This window comes from Eumetopias jubatus, unplaced genomic scaffold, assembly GCF_037043125.1.
Source record: "Eumetopias jubatus isolate StellerSeaLion01/CBP00866 unplaced genomic scaffold, mEumJub1_p1.0 scaffold_3, whole genome shotgun sequence".
NCBI lineage: Eukaryota > Metazoa > Chordata > Mammalia > Carnivora > Otariidae > Eumetopias > Eumetopias jubatus.
This window is the reverse complement of record NW_028274809.1, coordinates 9689440-9706125: the sequence shown is the minus strand read 5'-3', so window position 1 is coordinate 9706125 and position 16686 is coordinate 9689440. Positions and strand designations below refer to the sequence as shown.

Below are 16686 nucleotides of genomic sequence, written 5' to 3'. Positions count from 1 at the left end.
ATGAGAAATAATTTTTTGGAGAGAGAGAGAAGGGGGGGAGAGAGAGAGGAGGAAGGGGCAGAGGGAGAGGGAGAGAGAGAATCCCAAGCAGGCTCCACGCCCAGTGCGGAGCCCAGTGCGGGGCCCGATCTCACCAGCCTGAGATCCTGACCTGAGTTGAAATCAAGAGTCAGATGCTCAACTGACTGAGCCACACAGGCGGCCCCAAAATATGAGAAATAATTGATTGCCATCAGCTGGATGACCAACGTTGTACAAGAGGAGGCAGGTGCGGCTGTGGTGACAGCTTCTGCACGGCCCCCCGTGTGGCTTCATCTGCCCCCTCTGAAACTCAGCCTGGCTCTCAGAGAAGGGGAGGAAAAGAATCCTGCTCATTCATCTTCGGAGCCATTCAGTTTTTCCTCTTTTGAATATAGCGAAATATTTTTTAAAAATAAACGTTGGTGCTAATTATTGTCCTCGTTAAACAAAAGCCAAAGACGTGTGCACACAGGACAGGAAGTCCTGTCCTGCCCTTGCCTTCTGGGCTGCTTGGGGGGCTACTGAGAGCCATCTCAGTTTTCCTGCTGTAGATTCTGAGCCCAGGACAGGTGGCTCAGGTCCATGGTGAAGGCCACCGGTTCTCCGGTTGGTGGGGGACACTCCCTGGCAACTCCTTGTTTTGGTCTCACAGGAACCTCAGAGAAGTGTATAAAGGGTGAGGATGGAAGATGGTTTACCTTCAGGGAATTTGAAGTTGAAGGAAACTACTCACGGTCCAAGAACTGGAAGATGAGTGTGAGATGTGGTGGATTCCCCCTGAAAGACCTGATTAAGGTATCCCAATGATAAGTGGCTTACATGCAGGGTTTAGTGTCACTGTTCACCAGCTCCAAGCATTAGCAGAATTTCTCAGTGTCCAGAAAACTCTCACGATGCCCTTGCCCAGGTCACAATGCATGTGTTACTAACATTGCACTCAGAAACATCTTGGCTGCTTTATAGTACAGCTTAATCCTCTAAATGCATGAACTCTTATCCTTTTGAAGGTTGGACAGGAAACTGTGGCTCTGATGGGGCCATGAATCATTGCCACTGTGCAATGTGGTCACAGGAAAGTAATTTAAATGAGAGGTGGGGGTCTTGGACTTTGGAGGCTGGAGGAAGGAGTCTGGACCCTTCCTTTAATCATGGGGGGATCGTGGGAGGGTTATGGGTTAGGGACTGACTAATACAGGTGAAACACCACTTTAGAAGTATTAATCTGATCAGAGAATGCAGGATGGGTTGGAGGGTGGAGTGCTGGCAGCCATGAAGACTTCACATGACCTTCACCACCTCTGTGCCTGATCCACCCCTGCTCAGCCCACAAGGCCCAGCTCAAACAGCACATTCTCACCACACCTGTTGCCTGTCGCTGCTCTAACACCTCTTTACAACCTGGGGTGGCTTAAAACCATACAAATCCATTATCTTAACAGGTCTGGAGGCTAGAAGTCTGAAATCAATTTCACTGGGCTCAAGTCAAAGTGTCAGCAGGACTGGTTCTCCCTGGAGCCTTCCAGGGAGAATTTGTTCCTTGCCTTTTTCAGCTTCTGGAAGCTGCCTGCGTTCCTTGCCTTGAGACCCTTCCTGGCATCACTCCTGGCATCACTCCAGTGTGTTCTGTCATTACATCTCCTACTCCTCACTCTGATCCTCTTGCCTTCCTGGCAAAAGGATGCTTGTCATTACATTGGCCCCACAGAGATAATCAGAATGATCTCCCCATTGCAAGGTCCTTAATTTAATTACATCTGTAGAGTCATTTTTACCACTTAAGTTAACATATTCAGAAGGCTGGGGGTTGGAATCTGACCATCTCTGGGGGCCATTATTCAGCCTACCATAGTCACCTGTCTCTGGATCCCAAAATACTCTATGAGAGCAGGGTTTACAATTTATCATGCTTACCCATCCTATAAGGCTCTTCTTACTTGTCTCCCCAACGGCCTAGACAACTTTGTGTGCCCAGGGCCACTGATGGGGCCTGCACCCTGTCTGTCACGCCCCAGATTATGTGGCAGTGGGTAGCTCTAGCATGTGAGGTATAAACACACAAGCTAGAGGAGCCCTGGGGAATGGAAAGGAAGCAGTGGGTATAGAAGACACTGTGAAGGAAAACCTGGCAAGGCTAGGAGGAAAGCAAGAGAGGATGCAGTTTTCAAAGCTTACCTTAAAGCTGAGTCTGGGTAAGAGAGAGCCGTGTGTTTCAGATTTGGAGAGGGACATTATTTTCCATGAAGGTACTTTGAATTTGTGTTGACAGTGGGACATATCTGGAGGGTGGTTGGAAATACCAAGCTCACAGAGTAGAAACAAGGACCCATCATAGCATTCATCTCATTTCTCTTTCAGAATAAATATCTACCAGACCCTCCAAGAAGAAGAATAAGAAAGGTAATTATCACATGACTTTCTGCCAATGTCTCACCCTCTTGGGATGGATAATAGCCGTGTGTCACCTGGCGAAGCAAACAACCCAAATCACATTCTCTCCCTTTCTTTTGTATCTTTCGTCTCCTTCACATGCACACACGCACATTCACACTGAGTCCTTCTTGGGTCCTTCTTTAAAGGACCGTTCATTTCCTTTATGGAGATACCACCTTTGAGAATAGAGAGACTGGAAGGCTGATGTGCCAGGGGTGAGACACTGCTGACCTGGAAGATCTTCTGCTTTATGGAGAGGCCACACCAGGGAGATGGGTTTGGAGCTGGGTGTCTGCGTGAAAGCATCGGGCCTCACCAGAGGGGCTTTGCAAACCTCAGTTCCATCTATGGAGGTGAATTCTCTTTCCTTCCAAGTCGCATGTGGAGTTCATGGACCAGTGGTTTCCATGGTGCATGGATTCCAAGGAAGGAGATGGGATAATTGGTGTCTTCCATGGCCTCTCCGAGAGCAGGTGTGAAAGAGAAACCTGTGTGGTACACAGAGGAGATGGAAGAGCTTCCATTTCTCTAACCTCCAATTGTGGTGGCCTTGGTCCATCTCTGCTGCACCCAAAAGTCACAGCCTTCACTAAGCTGGTTTCTGGGGCTACCCGCCCCACTGCTTTATGCTAGTGACTCAGTCACGAGGGCCTGCCTCCACTGGGTTTTCTGGAGAAAGACACATTATTTGCTCTGTTCATTAAGAGCAAACATCTCTGCCCAGTGCTAGGGAGTCAAGGGTAACTCAGTCTGGGTTAGTCAATTGAGTTGGCCGTCTCCCATCCCTTCATCACAAATGCCATCTCTCAGTTCCCTCAGGGCTTACAACTCTTAAGGTGTGACTACCTCCGTTCTCAGAGCATCTCTCCAGAAGGTCTTTTCCTTCCCCAGCCCCCTAGGCTTCTGTCCCTGGTGCCATCAAATGACAGGTGGTGCTATTGGCAGTTTCTCTGCTCATAAGATTCCTGTTAAACCCAATAGTGATAGCTGAGGTGTTCCAAGAGAGTAAGATAGAAAACTCCACGCTAATCATTTACTGGCTGCTAAGAAACCTCATCTCCTGAGTGACAGCTGTGTTCATTTGTTTGCTCACTTCTCTAGCCATTCAACAAACACCTGTGGAGCAAACACTAAGCACTAAGCATATGCTTGGCCAGTGGCTGTGCACAGGAGGCCAAAGCGACAGACCCAAGGAACTGTTTCAACTTCATTGTCGAACATGGGACGCTAACTATTGGGGAGGGATGGGGCGTTCTAGGCCGCTCTGAGAGGCAGACAGTGGCGTGGCTGTCTCCCAGGTCATCGTGCTTTTGATCACACTGAGTGGCTTATCTGTGGCCTCAATGCCTGGGTGGGAGGTAGAAGCTGAGTCAGCCTTTGTTCCAGACTGAAGGAGGCCAAGTCATTCCACAGATATCCAAGGTCAGTGCATGCTTTTGGGATTCAGAAGAAAGTGGAGAGGTGCTTAGCTTCAGGAAGAAGAGGGCCAGGACTGGGGACTTTAGATCCATTTTGTTTTCAGGTTAGGCCCTAGGTGAGCTGCAGAAGGCAGTGGGGTTCTCGGGGACACTTGCATGGTGTCCAGGACTCTGGGTGCTGTGGTCGCTGGGGGTCGTGGATATTCAGTCCTCAGCCTGATTCCCTCACTGCAGCTCCAACTCTATTTGTGGAATCCAGGACCAGGCTCCCTGTGTGGCTTCACAAAGGGCTGCCTTGAGTCGGACAGCCAGAGAATGGAGCTTGCATTGAGCCAAACTGTCAGTGACATAAAATGTCATGCTTTTTTATTCTCCAATTAGATATATAGACCCATAAATGCAGATATAAAGCAAAGGGAAGGCTGTGGCATGAATCCTTTACATAAAGAAATCTGCTCAAATGCGTGGCTAATGAAAAATCATATTCAATATAGTCACTCAATCTTTCTCTCTTTTCAGCAGTCAAGACCAGAGCCTAGCAGCAATGACTTTTTTGACCCTTACGTAAGTACTAACTCCCCCAACTGTGACCCCAGAACAATCCAGGCCTTGTCCCTCCATACATGACCTGTATCATTGCTGCATTTCTCTGAAGTGTGCTCACACTCAGTTGGAGTGTGTCACTGTGTGTGATGAGCAGAGAACCGCAGATGGACGTATCACCCACACCAGCGAGATGATTTTGGAATTGGTGTTTCTGCATGAAAGCTCCCTTTCCATTTGTTCAGGAAAACTTTCCTGTTTCCTTATTTCCCTTTGAGGGTGAGTATGGGAGGCGGAGCGCTAGACCAATGGGGTCTCTAGAGCCAAGACTTAAAGTGGTAATAGCCGAGGCTGGCCTGCACATGACGGGTAAGGAACACATTTGAGAGAATAGCAGCATTCTGAAGAAGGTGATAAGGAAGGAAAGGAAGATCACAAACATCCACTCCAAGACAGAGGCAGAGCTAAGATGGTTGAAGCATCCGCGAGAAGGAACAGGCTGAGCCAAGCTGGCAAGTCCAGGGGTGGACTCTGTCACCAGTCCTGCAGAGAAATGTACATAGGGCAAGTGGGTGATGCAGGGAAATATCTGCAGGGTCCTTTATGGAGGCCCTGGAGCCCATCTCAAGGGAGCCAGCAGGGGGCTGAGCTGGCTAAGACGGAAACTATCAACATATAGCAAATCACAGACATTTTTACTCAAACTGCTTGGCTAGTGCTTGATTATGTGCAGACCCTTCTGATGCCACAGGCCCTGCTTGTTAAAGTCTGCCTGCATTAAAGTCTGCCAACATCACAGATGGCCCCTCCCTCTAAGCCAAATCACACTTTGATTGCTTTCTTTGCAACAAGATGGACATTTTGGGCTGAATCACCTTTTTGCACAACTCCAGGGGGGGCTCTCACTGTTGAATGATGGGCAGCTGTACTGATAAGGGATGCTTATGGAGAAGGGTAGAAAAGGGTTGCCATGCCCTCTGTTCTTCTAGCGAATGCATTGCCCAGCATGATCTAGATGCAGCCACATGACTTCGATTCCTCTGCTGGAGGTGGGACCCTTGAGCAGTGGAGTAGCTCTCATCTCTGGGGTCTGCACAACTTTTCTGATAACTGGAATGGACATGGAGGGTTATTTCTCACAGTTCACAACCAAGCCCTCTGTGAAGATAAAAAGGCAACTCTTCTAACAAGAATGTCCTCACTCCTTTTCATAAACTTTCTGTGACAGATTTTGTAGGCTGATAATGACTCTACTCCCAGCTCCCAGACTTTGCTGGGAGAAATCCTGCTAGACCTTGGGCCTCCAACCTTGGCTGCACACGGCAATCAGCTGGAGGTCCCACCCACAGAGGTTCGGATGTTAGTGTTCTAAGGTGCTGCCTGAGGGTCAAGATTTTCCAAAGCTCCTCTGGTGGTTTCAATGCACCACAGCCAAAGCTGTGGGCCACAGTGTAGTATTCATCTGAATCTCCTGGCCTTCTGATTCAGGCAGTGAGGGATGGGGTCTGAGAATTTACTCTTCCAACAAGATTCAGTGGATGCTGCTCCTGCTCACCCCAAAACCACTGCTTTAGAATCCAGAGGATTCTAAAGAATTCTTTAGAATCCAGAGAATCCACTAAGGACTGCACCTTAAAACCATCTGGGGAATGTTTAAAACATACTGCCTATGTCCCCCCCCCCACCCTGGTGAAGCAAACAACCAAAATCATGTGCAATTAATTGAATCTCTGAGTATGGGACCTTGGGCATCAGAATTTTTTAAAGGTCCCTAGGTGATTCTACCGTATAGCAGGTTGAGAACCACTGCCAAGCAAAAGGACAAATTTCTTGCTAAAAAGATTAAAGAGATATATGTTGAGTTTGTGGGCTCCTAGACTATGGACCTTCCAACACGGGATTGTCATGTTTATTCCTTCTCTCTCAGGGCCTGCTTACAGTGCACTTTTTATAAGATGATAGTCTAGAAACCTCCACCCAGCAATGGTCAGCATCTATGAGTGTCATCTGTTATGACAAAAAAAGAAAAATATTTACACGGCCCATGCCAGGCCCAGGTGGGGATGTGTCCAGGGATGTCCCTTCCAGGCCATTCCTTAAGTTTTCCCTTTCAATAAAGGGAGTGCATGGGCAAGATACAGGAGCCTAGAATTTCCTCTTACGTGTGACTCTTGCGGCCCTTCTTCTTACATTGAATTTATAGATGAAAAGAATTTACAAATTGAGATATGTCCCAATTCACATCAGCTCACTGGGTGCAGGCATGACATTCTGACTGCTACGATTTAGAACCTAAAAAGCAGGCTGCTGTGCTTTGGCTAATAAGTAAGGCATCTGCATCCTTGTGGCTGTAGGCCTCACAGAAGCACTGAGAAGGAGATGGGAGGTTTGGAAAATGGGTTCGGCAGGACTGGTGATGAATTGGATATCTGAAAAAAAAAAAAAAGCAGAGGTTTAGAAAAAAATCCAAGAGAGTAGAATATCACGGAACAAAGCATAAAGAGTGTTTCTAGAAGGAAGAGATGGAATGGTGCTCCCTGTCACCTCCCCACTTCCTCATTGCCACCAAGAGTCCCGACCACCCATTGCTGGGTGGGCCAGCCCCCAAATCTGTGCATTATTTCGTACCTAGATTGTCACAAGAGGATGTAAATCCTTCTTCCAACCCATGGTATAAACAGGATATTTTCATTTAGGTGTAGAGCTGCCACCCATTGGATGAAATGTTTCCCCATCACATAGTCTTCCTCAGTTGGCTCTCTTGCTGCTCAGGTGGTCCTAGGAGAGGGGCCAGGTGCCTCATCCTTTTGGGCATTTCTCCAGCCCAGGCACACAACCTTCTTACATAGAAATTGTAGTATGTATGGACATGTTATTGCCACATAGATTATCACACACAACAGGAAAAAAATGTGATTTCTTTTACCCATCAACGGGCTCATTCCTTGACCAAGATTTATTTTGGTCTATTAATTCTGTTGTTTTTAACATGTGTTTGTTACTCCACAATCACTTAGATACAAACATTATCAAATGTTTAACTTCACTAAAGGAAATTAAATCTGGCTAAAGGTCCCACATATTGCGATTGGTGAAAAATCAAGCATCATCCAATTTTGTGGGTCCCTCCACCTTCCTTATATACAAAAACACCAGGCCTTGAATGCCCTCAGAAAATGAGGGTATGGCCTAGGCCTTCAGTGGTGGTGGTCACTGTTACCACAATCCCTGGTCATTTGGGGATGGCACCTCCACACCTTACATGCTGAGCTAAACCATGGGACATCTCCCCCCAGGTTCCCAGAGCCAAAGAGCTCTGTCCTCCCTGGCATCCACCTAATCATCTGTGTCTACGTCTTTCCAACCCAGAGGTACTGTCACAGGCCCAGGGGCCCTCCAGGCACGGAGCCCATAGTGCGGGAGCTCCTCCCCAGGCCCTTCAAATCATGGGGAACTTATGGCCAAGAAAATAGGATGCAGTGATATGTCAGAAGTGTAATCTCTTATATTAAATTCTCGGTAAATCACTCTTCAGTGAGTCAATGTAGATGATGCAATGTAGATAACTAGATAAAACACTGTATTATATTCCTGAGCCAAGTTTTGCCAGCAAAATAACAAATTTCTCAGATTATCTTTAATTCATCCTTTTTGTGGTTGTTGCTAGTCTGTGTCAGAATCTCTATCTTCATAAAAAAAACTTCAGTGGTCTAATAGCCACTTCTTCCCAAACTTTGCCGCAGACCAGAATGTCTTCTTCCAAAATCTTCACTCAATATTTTGAGGAGAGAAATTTATAAGTGTCACCTGGGTACAAGCAAAGGTCATGCGTTCTAGAGTCCCAATGTGTCGACCTTCTGGGGTCTCACTGATTCCAGTGATGTCTGCATTATCTCCCCTTCTAGCCGGGAAACTCAAATATATGTGAGGTGTGCCGTGGACCTGGAAAGCTGTTCTGCTGTGATACTTGTCCGAAGTCCTTTCATGAGAAATGCCACATCCACCCTATAGATGCTAACAGGTTAGTGAGCCTGGTCCCCTTTTGCCGTTCCTTCCTGTGGCACAGCTCCTCCAACCATGCACACTCAGCCTGCAGAATTTGTCTCTGGTTGTATGTATCTTGATGCAAAGGGAGCAGAGTCTTAAAGTATCAGGATCCAGAAATATGATCCAGAGTTGTTTAATGGTTCAAGCAGCAACAGATTAATGGGAAGCAAAAACTCTCCAAGTTGTTGTTAGCTGTACTAGAAAGAGATGTCACCCCCATATCCCCCACTTGGTTCCCAGACCCAGGTACTTTGTTGCGGTGATTACACCATACATTAGGTGCTGGTTTAAAGCATATACCACCTGCTATGGGAACATCAAAAAGTTGACAAATTGGGGACTGTGATGAGCCTTTGATGGGCATTGATGCTACATTTCCTTTGCCTTAAAAGATATCTTTGGTCAGAGATGATGGTATGAGGGATAACATGGAGATTGGTAAGGCATTCTGTAAGTGATAGTGCAGGCAGAATTGCTGTGACCAGGGAGGATGGATGATTTCCATCGGTATTGTGTCCATTCCTATGAAGACAGAGCATTGCCCCTTGGTAATGGGAGAGTCTAGTGTAATCCACCTGCTCCCAGGTAGTTCCCAGGGAATAGTGTCATCTTGGGGATTCTGCATAAAGCTCTGCAGTTGGGCAAGCTGCAGAGGCAGAAGACAGGCCTGCTCTATTGCTGAGCCCATGTATAGTCCTCATCCTCGCACCACGGGTACTCGGGAATGGGCCCCTGGGGCAAGCACTGGAGTAGCCAAGGAAAAAGGCAAGTGACATATCTAGGAAGGATCACTGTATCCACTTGATTATCGAGAGCCCTTCAGCACAGAGAAGAATGGAGAATGAATCTCAAGGCAAATGGCAGATGTCTGACACTACTCTGTTCATAGATTTTTCCTTTCCAAGAAATTTCTGCAGCATAGATTCTAGGCCCAGGTAATGGCAGTGCCAGAGGAGACGATGTCTGTAACTCTGTACTTACTCAGCAAAGTTGAGAAACAAGAGGTGGTTTCCTTTTACTATGGTCTGATGGCTCACTGAGGCCCAAGACTCCAGTGCTTGAAGGTACCAATTGGAAATGTTAACAGGCAGGGCTCATTACTGAGTCCACAGTGGCTCAGAGAAGAACTCTAAGTTTTGAGATGAATGAAAGACCATCACCCACCATGGCAGCTCACTCAACAAACTGTCAATCCTGCTACCACTGTTAATGGGAGGGGTGTCTGGCAATTGTACCCAAATGGGACTCTAGCGCAGAGAAGTGTCCAAGAGAGAAGCTGGATACAATGTGGAAACCATCAGTCATTCCTGAACAGAGGACTTTAGCAGCTGTAGAAACAGTGACTGAATCACGGAGAACCTACCTTTGCTGACCTTATGCCCAACCTCTCAGGGACCCATGGAGTTGCATCTTCTGCAGGATAAAGGCTCTTCAGCAAAGGTACCCACAAAGCCAACGATGTCACCAAGTACCTGAGGTCCTAAAGAGGCGGATGGTGCCTGAGGAACAGTTGGTGAGTTGAAATATAAACCTGAAGTCTCCTCCTTTCTGTTGACTTGAGAGAAGAAGCACAGTCTTGCAGGGGCTGGAGGGATGGTGCCCACGGGCGAACTGCTGTCCCCTGCTGTGCTTTGATCACATGACCTAACACTAAAATCTGTATTCCAAAGAAAATTCCCATTCCGTGTTTGTTTCATAGGCCACAGGTTTGGGAGCTGTGCATTCTGTCTGAGCACATGTACACTTCATTCTCTCCAAGCTGCTTTTCACTTAAAATCTCATCTGTCTTTTGCAGAAATGTGAATTTGTCCTCTTGAAGGTCTGCTGCTGTTCAAAAAGCCTCTTTTTTGCCTCAAGACCACATTATGTAAGTAATGGCAACAAAGCCAAAACTGGCATTGTCAAATTTGTGATATGGGTCCAATGGGGTCACTTGTCAGTATCTTCATCTCGTTGATGGATATCTGAGTCAGCTTACTCAGTCCTTGGCCACTTAAGCTGCTACCACAAAGTACTGTGGACAGGGCGGCTCAAACAGCAGATATTTCTCCCAGCTCTGGAGGCTGAAAGCCTGAGCTCAGGGTGCTAGTGGGATCCTACAGGCGGCCAACTTCTTCTTGTGTCCTCACATGGTGGAAAGAGAAGAAGAGATCTCTCTGGGGTTGTTTTTATAAGGGCACTAACCCCATTCATGAGGCTCATGCTCACAATCTAATTATCTCCCAAAGGCCCGACCTCCTAATACCATCACATTGGGGGTTAGGATTGCAACATAGGAATTTGGGGGGGACACAAGCGCTCGGTCTGTAACAATGGGTAGACTTGGAACAGTGCTCACAGTCTGCCCTTCCGCACTTTGTCAACAGAGTAACGACGCGTCTCATGGCCTAAAGCGACACATGTGGTTAAACAAAATCAAGAAAAAGCTGAATAGGAAACTGTACCTCCAAGTGGAGGGGTTTGTGCAGGACATGTGCCTCATCTTTCAGAACCACAGGGCTTTTTACAAGGTGAGTGGTTCCCTCTGCATCCCTCTTTCTTTCCATGAAGCCACTTTGCCGTTCATCCTCTTATATCAGGTAAATGTTACAGTTGCCCTCATCTTGTGGCAAGCCTACCCAAGTGCAAATTCTGGAGGTATTCTAAAAGCCCTGTGGTCTAAGGTGGGGAAATAGTAACAAACCAGGTCTCTTTGCAGACATTACCTTAGGACCTCAGGGTTTGCCCACTTCTAGATACCCAGTGTTCACCCACAGAAAGCAGTGGACTGCAGACCTATTTCCTTCCACGAGAAATGGAAACGCATTTTTTTCCCCCGGACCTGGGTAGCTCTGTGTGTGTCCCAGAAGTCTCCGCCTTTGCCCCGGGTTCCTACCCTTACTCAGCCAGAGGCGCCAGCTGAGAGACTGGACGCGCGGGCGTAGAGTACGCGCGTGCGCAGTTTGCTGGCGCTGCTGCGCACCCGCCATCTGGCGTCCAGGACCTCAGGAATGTTGGGACAGGGAGCTTTCCTCTCACACCTGAACATCTTCCTATCTCCACTGGTTCCCTACCATTGTAGTCTTGCAAGTCATAAGTGCTGTGTTTGAAAATCAAGCAACTGGTATTTTTAAAAAATTAACAATAAATTTCTGATGAATTAGACTATAATACAGTACTATTTTTACATCTCTGTCTTCCAGGTAAAGAGAAATTATCAAGCTATCAGGGACCATAAGACTCTTGACTGTATTAATTCTCACTTAACATTTGGGATAGTTTAAAATGAAGCTCTGGATTACATGAAACATGGAGAGCCTAAGCTCAGTTGCTATGGTCATTCTCATTTTTCTCTTTGCTTTTTCAGGACAACCAGAAATTCATCAAGCTTGGACTTCAGCTACAGGCCATATTTGAGAATAGTTTCAGAAACACTTTTGCAATTCAGGAAAACAAGGGAGAATAGTTCTCAGTTGGAGCGCATTCTTTCATGAAGTAGCTCTCCCTCTCACCCCAACAGAGCCTTCAGCAGCTACGTGATGAGTCTGTGGTCCCTCCAACTGACAATTCTGCCTGTGGCTGTGCAAACAACTTTTTCCAATTTTTTTTTGTTGCCATTTTAGTTCATTTATTTTTCTAAATAAAATATAAAATTATCTTGTCAAGTTCTCTTATTGAATAATTTGGATGAAATTTACAGTAGAAAATATCGGGTCTTTCTATAAGGGATTGTATTATGTGCTTCCATTTATTTTAATCTTTTATTAGGTCCTTAAAGTTTTCTCCTCTTTTCCCCTCTCCACACAGGACTTAGCCGTTTCTTTCTTTTCTTTTCTTTTTTTTAATGCTCCGGCAGTTAATATTTTTTCTTGCTATTGTGAATGTGAACTTTCTCCACGATATATTTTATTACCAATTATTGGCTCTTATAGAAAACTATTGTTATTTATATATCATGGTCACTGATTACCTTCCTGAATACTGGATAGTATCCTTTTTGGCCTCATACCCAGTGGCATCAGGAAGCTTGTAATGGATGCAGAGCATAGCCAGTTTTCAACTCACAGAATCATAACTGGTTCAGCAGATGGAAGTATTCTTCACTTGGGCACTAAAATCTCCGACAATTCTTGGTTCTGTTAGCAAATGGTTCTGCCGTGGCGCCCTGGTGACCTTGCAAGTCTCCACATAGACCACATAGGCAAGACTTAACTGCAGCTGATTTGATCTAAGTCTTGGCAGACTGCCCTGTAATCTTTCCAGAACACAGAGCATGGGACACTTGTGAAGCACTATGACAAGACCTTGTCCCAGTCACAACCTTATCTTCCACGGTTTATCAAGACACACTCTCTCCTCACATTGCAAGTTCCGATGAGGTGTGAGGCCTTCTGCCTCTTTCTCTGGGTGGTTAGCTGCAGGCTATGGAACTGCTCCATTTCAGCATGAATGTGTGCTGCATCACATGCTGCATCAAATGCCATCCACGTCCCCTCTCGTTTGGTGGCACCCCATGGGACAAAGGACATGGGGAGCTGGCACCTTTGCTCTTCCTGCTTTTGCTGTTTATGTGAGTAATAAACTGTCTGATCTAAAAAGGGCACATTATTTCTTTACCAGCCAAATCAGTCAGCCTTGCCTGACGGTTTCCCAGATCCAATATATTCTGGCTAGCGTACCTGACAAAGAGTTCAACATATTGGTAGCTGGTTCAGAGCATGCGCTACACCCTTCAGGGAAATACCTCGACCTCACGAATCATTGCCTCCAGCTGGTTCCAAAGGTAAGTCTTCAACACACCTCTTTGTCATTCAATAATAAAATTTTGTTGTTGGAATGGGTAATTTTGAAGATTAAATTAACCTATGTAAAGTGTTTAAAATCATGTCAGAGATGCATGAATGTATCATGGTGGCTACACATAGTAGGGATTCTGTATTCGAAATGTTAATTCAAGGAAAGGGAAGCAATTCTAGTTGTCTACTTAGCTAGTTGCTGGATACTCAAACAGAAGCCATAAAAACCAAAATTGATATGGTTCTTAGACCTTCCCAAAGAGACCTTTGTCTATGTCCTGAGGTAATGATGCTCTGAAAAAAAAAGAAAGAAAATTCTCATCACTGACCAAGCAAAGTATTTTATTCTTGGAGATCTCTCCTATTGTGTCATCTATTTTTAATCCTTTACCTCCTGATAGAGTTATATTTTTCATTTAGATTTACCTTTTAAATGTTAACTCCTTTTTGTTTGCTTTGTTGAATGAAGGGGAATCCGCAATGTGGCTTTATTCTTTTGCTATTATCTAGAATGGGTTCTTTTCAGCCTACTGTTTTTATTTATGGCAGAAACAGTAGTGTTCTCCAAATATCACATACATCCTCCTAACTTTTCCAGCCACTCGCATTAAGTGTGGCTAAATGACTGAGACACTGACCAATAAACTATAGTCAGAAGTGGTATATGTCATTTGCAAGCTGATTCGCAGAAGGGCAGTGAGAATTCTGTGTAATCTCTCCTGCCACGTTGATTACAGAGGCCTTGTTTTGAGACAACAGAGCCTAGAGATTGACCCTGCCTGGTACGTGTATTCACTACCACCCCAGGAGGGCTCCCAGATCCACTGTGACTTGAGTAAGCAAAAGTAGACTTTGTTGTCTAAGCCATTAAAACTCAAGGGTTGTGTATTGCCTATAAGAATAGCCTAGCAAGAACTGGCTAATGTATATTGGAAACAAGAGAGAAACACTTATAGGAGTGGGTTTTTGGGATGTAGGACCTGGAAGGGTAGAATATAAGACTGGAGAATGGAGACTCCATTGATATGGAAGTCCTCTCCTCTGATCAGGGTGTAGAAGGCACTGGCAAGGGCATCTGGGGCTGGTCCTGTCTATGACCGAACTGGCTCCCTGAAGCTTGGACAAAAGGATGGCATTTAGCAAATGAGGTGGAGATGCCCCAAAAGCCTTGGCATAGTACCAAAGAAGGGGTCAGAAGACTCAGAGAGGTAGGAATGTTCACATGGGTATATCACATGAAGACATGCTTGAAGACATGCCATATGGCTTGTCATCCAGATGAGCCCAGAGGACATTCCCTTTATAAAATCAGTAAGAACATTCTGTGGGAGTACTGGTCTTTTTGATGACCTCACTTTTGCCTGTCCTCTGTAAACCGGAACGGACACTGATCCACACCCAATCTCCCCATACCCCTCCTTCTAGTCATGTCCTGGAAGACCACAGAGATCATTCGTGCAAGCAAGAAACAACTTCTCTTGGGGCATCTGGGTGGCTCAGTCTGTTAAATGTCTGACTCTTGATCTCAGCTCAGGTCTGGATCTCAGGGTCTCAGGATTGTGAGTTCAAGCCCCAAGCTGGGCTTTCCTGCTGGGTGTGGAGCCTACTTAAAAAAAAAAAAAAAAGAAAAAAGAAAAAAAGAAACTTCTCTTTTAGCAATTATGAATGTTCAGGTTCTATCTCATATAACAGATAGCCCTCTTTAATAAAAAAGATGAGTCTGGACTCTTTAAATTTATTATCCTACTTTTGAATCATCCATCAAACAACTGGATTTAATGTTTTGTAGAAATGTTGTTAAAGATTCATTTGCATACCAAGAAGTCTGATTTGCACATACCTCTCTTCTAACATGTATGCACAGAGTAAAAGTGGTTCCAATATCCATGGGGTCTATAAGACATGAGAGGAAAACAGTAATTTGTACATTGAAAAGTGCTAAATCTTGACATTTCACACAATTCACAGTAAGGATTGAGACATGTTGATTATCATTTCTCTCTACCTTTCTAAAGAAAAGAAAGAGCTATGGGATTGAGTTCTAGAAATCAAGGATGGTAATTCTAGTTGTTCTTTTAATTCGCTATTTGGCATTATGGAAGAGAAGAAGGAGCGGAGAACCTTAAACGTGTGTACTTTGGTTTCCTCAGGTATTAAAACAGGGCTATTGACATTTGTTTTGCCTTACACCTCATGATTGTGGTGAAGTTAAAATAAGATTCTTTTTGCAAAGTCCTTTGATAAACCACTACATACTCAATGGCATTGAGAAAGGAGAAATTAGCTCCGTCTGAGATAGCAAAAATCTGCCCTGCCATTCATGAGGCTGGAATAACAGAAACAGAGAAAGCCAGCTGCAAGTTTAATGGGAAACATTCTCCTAAGAACTTGCCACAGCTGTAAAATGTCCTAACAACCCTTCTTTGAATGACTAGTGCTTCCTCACTCACTGAGGAACTTTGTTGCCAAAATCCACACACTATCGGAAACTTGCTGCTTGCAATGATATTGGCAAGGATAAAACATCTCACCCTTGCTTGGAGGGCCTAAGTTCTTTTGGTAAAGAGATGGAATCTTGATTTCCAATCCAGGGGGCACAGCTTCCAATCTGGGATTTCCAAAGACAACATTCCACGTTTTCATAACTTTGTGGTTTTCTAGCAATAGGACCCTGGGTCCACTTCATAATCCAGACCTGATCGTCACACAACTCCGGCTTGGTTTGAACCTATCAAATCACTGCATCCTATAAATTATACTTCAACTCCACCCTTTCCCAAACTGTATAATAACTCTATCTATGTCTTCATTTGGTGCAATGTCCATGGTTCTCCAGTGTATGTTCCTCTCCCTTGTCGTAATTAGTCAATAAATCTGTTGGAATACAGGCTTGTTTGTCTCTGGGAATCTTAAACTGACTGAATCAGGACAATTTGCTGGAAGACTTCCATCAAAATCTAAAACTTGACTTTGCCAGTGGTTGTCTGACTCCTTTTTTTTTCTTTTTGAAGGTAATTAGAAAGCAGGACTTCTGAGCTTTTCAAGATTTTTGACCAAATGATAACAATATTATTACCCAGGAGAGGAGCACTTAGCATTCTGTGCTCCATAAAAGATAAAGAGGTGGAAGAGAATGGGTGGGAAACACCATATGAATTCAAGACTTCAGTATTAAATAGGCATGAACAGCTAATCAAAACGCTCTCATTTTATGAACATATTTCTACAACATCAAAATATGAGCACATCTATTCAATCAACAGTGCTCATACTATTAAATATGATTTATAATGATTCCTTATGTCTTTGCACACATAGTAGGAAAAGAAAACGCAGAGAATGGGATTTTAATTCACTGTTTCATTTTCATGTGTTTGGTCCTCAGAATAAAATGCATTAGGAAAAAGTAGCTCTGAATTCAGATTCCTAGCATCCTCAAACCCAAGACTTGT

General features: G+C 45.0%; 1 protein-coding gene and 1 long non-coding RNA gene across 6 annotated transcripts in view; one reads left to right on the top strand and one right to left on the bottom strand.

The window, feature by feature from the left end:
* SP100 (SP100 nuclear body protein) overlaps positions 1–12103 on the top strand; it is a 92563-nt gene extending 80460 nt beyond the window's left edge. For 4 of the 5 annotated variants that reach the window (XM_088021514.1, XM_088021513.1, XM_088021515.1 and 1 more), the window contains 8 exons: positions 674–816; positions 2377–2418; positions 4389–4433; positions 8318–8433; positions 9852–9972; positions 10255–10326; positions 10826–10969; positions 11806–12103. In XM_088021514.1, coding sequence (XP_087877640.1) covers positions 674–816; positions 2377–2418; positions 4389–4433; positions 8318–8433; positions 9852–9972; positions 10255–10326; positions 10826–10969; positions 11806–11904 — 782 coding nt within the window. In that variant the 3' untranslated portion in view covers positions 11905–12103. The remainder of the gene's footprint in view (positions 1–673; positions 817–2376; positions 2419–4388; positions 4434–8317; positions 8434–9851; positions 9973–10254; positions 10327–10825; positions 10970–11805) is intronic. The other variant, XM_088021512.1, reaches the window with a different exon arrangement.
* On the bottom strand, positions 6087–15808 carry LOC114210829 (uncharacterized). Its single transcript, XR_003609583.2, has 3 exons — positions 15075–15808; positions 7041–13528; positions 6087–6841 (listed from the first exon to the last, which is right to left on the bottom strand). It is a non-coding gene; the product is annotated as an uncharacterized LOC114210829 (long non-coding RNA).
* Positions 15809–16686: the final 878 nt, after the last annotated feature.